The sequence below is a fragment of the Austrofundulus limnaeus genome, unplaced genomic scaffold (genome assembly GCF_001266775.1).
Source record: "Austrofundulus limnaeus strain Quisiro unplaced genomic scaffold, Austrofundulus_limnaeus-1.0 Scaffold153, whole genome shotgun sequence".
NCBI classification, from domain to species: domain Eukaryota; kingdom Metazoa; phylum Chordata; class Actinopteri; order Cyprinodontiformes; family Rivulidae; genus Austrofundulus; species Austrofundulus limnaeus.
The window spans coordinates 35,334-42,226 of NW_013952555.1; the positions used below are offsets into that span (position 1 = coordinate 35,334).

At 43.1% G+C, this 6,893-nt stretch overlaps 3 protein-coding genes across 4 annotated transcripts in view; all 3 read right to left on the bottom strand.

Annotated features, from left to right (window-relative positions):
- LOC106523350 (tripartite motif-containing protein 35) overlaps positions 1 to 6,893 on the bottom strand; it is a 105,312-nt gene that overhangs the window by 5,274 nt on the left and 93,145 nt on the right. The gene's annotated exons all lie outside the window — the stretch shown is intronic.
- On the bottom strand, positions 568 to 2,731 carry LOC106523348 (nuclear factor 7, brain-like). The gene has a single exon (XM_014016739.1). The coding sequence runs from the start codon at positions 2,075 to 2,077 to the stop codon at positions 656 to 658; it is 1,422 nt and encodes a 473-aa protein (XP_013872193.1). The 5' UTR covers positions 2,078 to 2,731; the 3' UTR covers positions 568 to 655.
- Positions 5,078 to 6,893, bottom strand: part of LOC106523349 (nuclear factor 7, brain) — a 3,226-nt gene continuing 1,410 nt past the window's right edge. The window contains exon 2 of the mRNA XM_014016740.1: positions 5,078 to 6,456. Coding sequence (XP_013872194.1) covers positions 5,215 to 6,438 — 1,224 coding nt within the window. The 5' untranslated portion in view covers positions 6,439 to 6,456 and the 3' untranslated portion in view covers positions 5,078 to 5,214. The remainder of the gene's footprint in view (positions 6,457 to 6,893) is intronic.

Consider the following 6,893-nt stretch of genomic DNA (forward strand, 5'->3'; position numbering starts at 1 on the left):
AAAAAAAGCACTTTATTTTAAACTTTATATTTAGTTTTAATTTGTTAATTAATTTCATTTTTAAAATCAACAAAGAATCATTTAGAAAACAAACAAAAAGAAAAGTAAATCAATCACTGAATGAAAAGTGTGCAGATAGAAAGAAAAAACTTTTAAAACAACTTCAAACAAACAACAAACATATTTGAGATAAAAACAGAAAAAAACATTAAAACAGTAACAAAAATAATCAACAGTTAATCCTTTATTTGACTGCAAATACAGATCAGAACAAATAAAATAACCAAATAAACAATGATACCAACACAAAGAGGGAGAGATGGACAAAAACAAGGGGACGTTGAACCCCGCTTGCATTCACTACATTCACATAAGACGACACGGGTCAGGTGATGGGGCACATGACCCTCTATGAACAATAGAACTAATCAAGCCTACTGTTAGGTGATGGCCCTATTTTGCATGTGACTAACCTGTTTGTCCATGTGGAGGCGGAGCTTATAAGGCTGAGTTCACCTGAAACTCATCAGACTGAAGAAATCTCTTGGAGGAGAGACGAAACGTTTCACTAAAGAAGAACCATCCAGAGGACCTACTGATTTTTCTTTTTAACAGATCAGAACTGTTTCAGTTTTTCCAGGTCTGTTTTATTGAATCAAGCAAAAGGCCACCACCTGCCAGCCGTGTTGTTCTCAGAAATATCCACAGGTAAAATCCTGAGTGGCGTTTCTTTGCTGGTGTTAAAGTACGGGAACAGCTTCTCGGTGAAAGTGGCTCTGAAGGCGTGAATGTAGGCGTTGGAGTCGGGATCAGAGAAGACCAGTTTTCCTCTGCTCCAGTTCAGGTGAACCCGGATCTTCTGGATCTTCTTCAGCATGATAGAGGTGTCCGGGCCCTGGGGGGAGGCGCTCGCTGCATATTTATCTTTGAGGAACGCCACCTTCCACAACCCCTCCTGCTCGCCCGACTCCCCCCGCTGCCGAAAAGACTCGGCCGCGACTCCCACCTCCCAGGAGGAACTGTCTCCAACCTCCACCTCCCAGCTGTGGCTCCCCGAGTCGAACCCCTCGGAACCGAGGACGGAGGTGGACGAGTCGAACCTCTCTGGGTTTTCAGGGAGTTTCTGCTTCTCCCCGCGTCTCAGGCTGGTCAGATCTGCAGACAGAGTCAGTTCTGGGTGAGCSGTGTTTGGATCCAGAACCAGGGGGGTGCAGGAGACCATCCCCTTCATCTTGTTCCAGATGTTGTAGCTCAGGTTGCCGAGGTGTTTGGCCTCATYGAGCAGAGCTCCTGGAACCGGTTCTGGATCAACTATCAGGAAGCACTGCTGGATTTCTTTAACCAAAGATTTGTAGCTCTGCAAGAACGAGACGTCTTGGGCTTTCAGCGTCTCCTCCGTCGCTCTGATGGTGTCAGAAAAGGTAGCTATGTCCTGATTAAGTCCTGTGATCTTTTGCACCATCACCTGACTCTTCTGCTCCGTTTCCTCCCTCAGAGCAGCCATCTTTGCCTCTTCTTCGTCACGTAGAAACTGATGAAGCCTCTCAAACTCCAGCCTGATTCGCGTCTCCGTTCGTCGGGCCTGGACCTTTATGTGCTCTGACGTCTTGTCGCAGTTTTCTTTAACCTTCTTGGAAATCTTCAGCTTCTCCCTCACAGGTTCTAGTAACCCCAGGAGCTCCAGTCTGTGGTGGTCCGCAGCTTCATCGATGGGTCTCAGTTCGTGGTTTGCGTGGGACCTTGAGTCTCTGCAGACCACGCAAACGGGCTCCTTATGATCCATGCAGAACAGTTTGAGTTTCTCAGAGTGGAGCCCACAGAGATCCACGGGCCCTGCAGATTGTTTCTTGTTTCCCCTCAGCAGGAAGTCCTCGCAGAGGTTCTTCAAAGCCAAGTTCAAAGGAGGGTCACTTTCAGGAACCTCTCTTCTGCAGACTGGGCAGAGCTTCCTCCGTTTATCCTGGAACCAGTTCTGCAGACAGACTTTACAAAAGCTGTGGCTGCACGGCAGGAGAACGGGATCTTTGAAGATGTCGTGGCAGATAATGCAGGAGAGATCATCCTGTAGCGAGGCCATTCTCCAGATGTGAACTTTCCCTTCGCTGTAATGGACTGYGATCTTTAAACAAAGCCGGTCAACACCAGAAATGTTGCGTTTCTTGTCGTCTCTGGTACATCTTTGATCTGGATCTTGTTGGTTTGGGTGTGCCGGGCGAAAGGTGGAGCTTTGACACAATACGTGGCATGTGCTTTGTCTTTTTCACCAGTATGTGGACAAACTGGATTTCTTGTCAGGTTTGATCTGGAGCCTCATCAACGTCTGACAGAGACACAAACCGACACCCTAAAGAATCGTTTCTTTAAACTTAAGATCCGGGCAACTTCTCTATCCTTAAGACATTTTCATTTTTGGAAAAAAATCCTTTAAATTGTGAAGAGGCTGTTTCAGCCCACAGTCTTTGGTTCAGTAGCTTTGGTGATAAAATAAGTGGCTAAAGGCAAAGAAACAACAAGAACAAAACCGAAAGCAAACAGAAGATCACAAACCTTCATATGGAGGTGAAAGTTCACCAGAGTCTGACTTTCTGTTTCTCYTCCCTTTGTTTTCAGGAAGAGGTGTCTGTGATCCACTGCTTGTATTTATTATTTTACATAAATACCAGAAGTGGAACCGGTCATTTGCAAGTCCCAAGTCTTTATCTTCAAGTCCGAAGACAAGACAGGCAACTGTCAAGTCAAATCCCAAATCTGAAACTTACACTCCTTATGAGCCTTTTTTTAACAATGTTGCAGTTATATGCTAATGTAAATAATAAAACATGCGTTCTTTTTCAAATTTGTATTTGAAATCGTGATGAAACATGCTGCTGAACTTACAAAATATTTTAAAAAATCTTTTTAAAATTGCCACCGTTATATTGTACACTTCAAATAAACTTAGCTGCAAAACTAATCTACCTTTAAACTATAATTTTTTTATTTTTTTAAAATGTAGTTAGTTTGATTTGCTCAGGCAGTGTTTAAAATTTTTGACAAAAAAAAACAGAGACAGTTTGCCTGTATTAATATGTTGATTTTAATTAACGGGGCCAACTTTATAAATTACAACAAAGTATTAGGCCACATGACGAGATTTAATTTATTTATTTATTACCAGAATAAAATCACAATATTATGAGTTTAAAGTTATAATATTACAAGAAAAATGTTTTCTGAAAAAACTTTCAGAATATTATGATTTTTTTCTCATAATATGATTTTAATTTAGTAATATTACGACTTTAATCTCTTGACTTTTTTCTCATAATATTAAGACTTTATTCTCGGGATTAAAATAAATAAATAAATAAATAAATAGTCTGTTGTAATAATGTGTTTTAAACTTTAGATTTTGGGTTAAATATCAAGCCTTTTTAAGTCCAAGTCAAGTCCCGAGTCACTGGTGTAAAAGTCCAAGTCAAGTCACAAGTCTCTGAACGTTTTTTCAACTCTGAAGTCAAACTATTAATGACTCGTGCCCCCACCTCTATTTACATCATTTAATTTCATCACCACGTCTCATTGTATTTCTGTCAGACTTAAAAATATTAAATCAGATCAGTAACTTGATGCATCTYAATAATCCTGATGTGTCAAAGAATTACGAGCTAAAACCATCTGCTTTCCAGCAAGTGAGGACCTGCAAAAGTAAGTTAWATTTAATGCTGCTTCATTTGAAATACTCTGTAAGGAGGTGTAACTTTTTAGGGCAGTGGTCCCAAGAGTTTAGTCCTGAGCATAAAGCAGGAAGTCACTAATTTCTCTCGGGAGAACCCGTAAGTGAGAGATGAGCAGAGAGAGTTGGGCTAATTAATCTCAGATAAACGCTGAGCCAAGCATTTCTGCAAAGCGTCTCAGAAATAAGACATGCAGTAGTGCCAGAGAGTGGTCATTGTGTTTTATCTCAGTCCTGCAGTGACAYATTCAGGTTTTATCCATCCAAACGTGTCTCTTTGAAAAACGGACAGATGTAGAAAGGTTTGTTGGTACTCTTTTGTAATATTTTAATAATAAAACAGTGATGTTGACTGGCAACATGCATTCGTTCAGACTTATAATAACACATAAAACGGGTCAAAATGAGTTTAAAACAACCAGATGTTGAGTCAGAAAACACAGCAGACAAATGAGATAATTACAATTCCCACATTTATGTTAAAGTTGAGTTTTAAAGGGCCACTAACATCATTTTTTGTAATAAACATGAAAGTATTTTTGGAAAGGTAACATTGATAACATATTGCAAACAAATTTTCATGCTGCTGAGCTGAACGGTTGTTGAGATATTTACATGTAAAGAAACAGGAAGTGATGTCATAGGGTAATGTTTGAGTAAATGGCTAACAACGCAAACTGTAGAGAAGAATCTGATGTTTTATTAGATTATTTTGAGTCATTATCACAGAGATGAAGAGTCAGAGAAAATATTGTTTCAATAAACAAAGACCAGGGAGTTTTCTTTTCTTAAAGGGTTCCCCTTTGATGTCACTTCCTGTTTCACTTTGACTGCACCAAATTCAAAAGAAAACTTGCCCATTATGTGACAAAATAATAAAATCATGTGTATTGTGTCCGGTGCTGGCTCTAGCCATTTTGGTGCCCTAGGCGAGTTGAAGCGCAACTCCCCCCTACTAATTTACTATGGTAAACTTAGATTTATTTGCTTTAAACACAAACATACATCACACAACAAATTAAATGAATACATAAAGTAAATATAATTAAATCAAATGACAAGGGTAAACAAAAGACCCTGTTCAGAATTTGTGCAAAGATTTAGAAGGTCCTCTATTTTTGGAAAATATAAGTCTGATTTTACCTCATAAGGTCCTCGGGTGACAAACTCAGTCCTCACTGTGTCAGAATGGATGTCAGTAGTAGGAGTGGTTTATTTTTCTTTTAATACCTCATTATTGTTTTTTAAGACAAAGCTAATTGAAAGGGTTGCTGAGCAGAGTTACAACTAGGGATTATAAATAATATTTTTTCTTCTGCAGTTCGGTGCCCCCTCCAGCAGATGGCGCTCTAGGCGACCGCCTAGTTCGCCTATGCCAAGAGCCGGCTCTGATTGTGTCAAGTTTCTTAAATATAAAGATGTTTTCTTTGACTTCTTGTATYTGAAGAACATGTCACAGGCTCAAATTATTTAACTTTCTGTGTTTTCAGTTTCATGCATCAGAGCTGCCATTTTGTCACTGAGATCTTCATCGGTAAAACATTAATTTTGTCCCAGGAGTTGATGACCGGGAACATCCTCTCGGTGAAGGTGTGCTGGAAGACGTGCAGATACGTGTTGGTGTCCRGGTCAGAGAAGGACAGTTTTCCTCTCTTTAAGTCCAGATTCACTCTGATCCTCAGGGGTTTCTTCTCCACGGAGAGGTCGGCGTGCRGCGCCGTCGGCGACCACGCCGTGTACTTTCCTTTGTACAAATACACGACCCACAGCCCGGAGTGCAAGCTCCCCTTCCTCTGGACTGACTCTGCCAACACACCGAGCCCCCAGCTCGAGCTGTGCTGGACCTCCACGTCCCAGCTGTGAGCCCCGGAGTCGAAACCCTCCGAGCTCAGGACCGAGTTGTAATCGTCGAACCTCTCCGGGTTCCCGGGGAGCCACTGCTCCTCTTCCTGCCTCACGCTGCTCAGGTCTTTGGACAGGACGAGCGTCGGGTGAGCCGTGTTCGGGTCCAGGATGATGGGGCTGTAGGAGACCAGGTCCTTCATGTTGGTCCAGATGTTGAAGGCCAGGTTGCCCAGGTGTTTGGCCTGGTCTATCAGAGCTCCTGAGGGCAGCTGTGGGTCGTCCAGCAGGGGGCAGGACTGGACTCTTTCCACTGCAGCCTTGTAGCTGTGCAGGAAGGAGATGTCCTCAGCTCTCAGCTCCTCCTCGGTGGCGCYGACCGTTTCTGAGAGAACTTCTATCTCCAAACTCAGAGACGTCAGCATCTGATCCATCGCCCCGCCCTTCTGCTCCTCTTCCTCCCTCAGGGCAGCCAGCCTGGCCTCCTCCTCCTCTGTTAGAAACTGGTGAAGCTTCCTGAACTGCTCTGTGATCTGCCTCTTMGTCTGCTTGACCTGGACTTTGATGTGTTCGGCTGTTTCCTCAAACCTCTGCTTGTCTTTCTTCCTGAGCTCCAGTTTCTTCTTCAGGGGCTTCAGGACCCTCAGCAGGTCCCTCCTGTGGTCCTGAGCGGCTTCGTCGATGGGTCTGAACCTGTGCCTGTGGTGTTTCTTTGAGTCCTTGCAGACGACACACACGGGCAGCTGATGGTCCAGACAGAAGAGCTTAAGTTGCTCGCGGTGCTGAGAGCAGAGGGTCCCCGATCCGGATCTCTGATCCGGTTCCTTCGGTTCCTGTAACAGGTTCTCATACAGGTTCTCATACAGGTTCTCCAAAGACATTTCATCTGAGGGGGGCAGCTGAAAGCACAGCAGAGAACACAGTCTGTCACGGTTTCCAGTTTTTCTCCTCTGCACCAGGTGAATCTGATGACCTGTCAATACTCCCGTTTACGACGAAAAAACGAAACACTTCCTGCTTCATTACACACGTCAGGTGGTTTTTAACAAACGTCTTATCTGTTGGTCACRTGTTTCACTTCAGAGTTCAAAGTTCAACCAGCCAGCAGCTCTGAAACACTGATAAGTGAGTTTTATTTGCTCAGTTCACTTCCTTTATGACTGTTAAAAAAAGGTCACATTTAGCTGGAATGCAACTACAAACAAGACCTTTCAACCTTCGTCAGTCTGGCCCAATCAGTGTGTTTTCTTTGTATGTTGCTCCCAAGGAGCTCCTAACTGGAGTGCACAGAAACCAGGTGAGCGTGTGATCGGCTGGAGAAGCTAACGGCTAACGC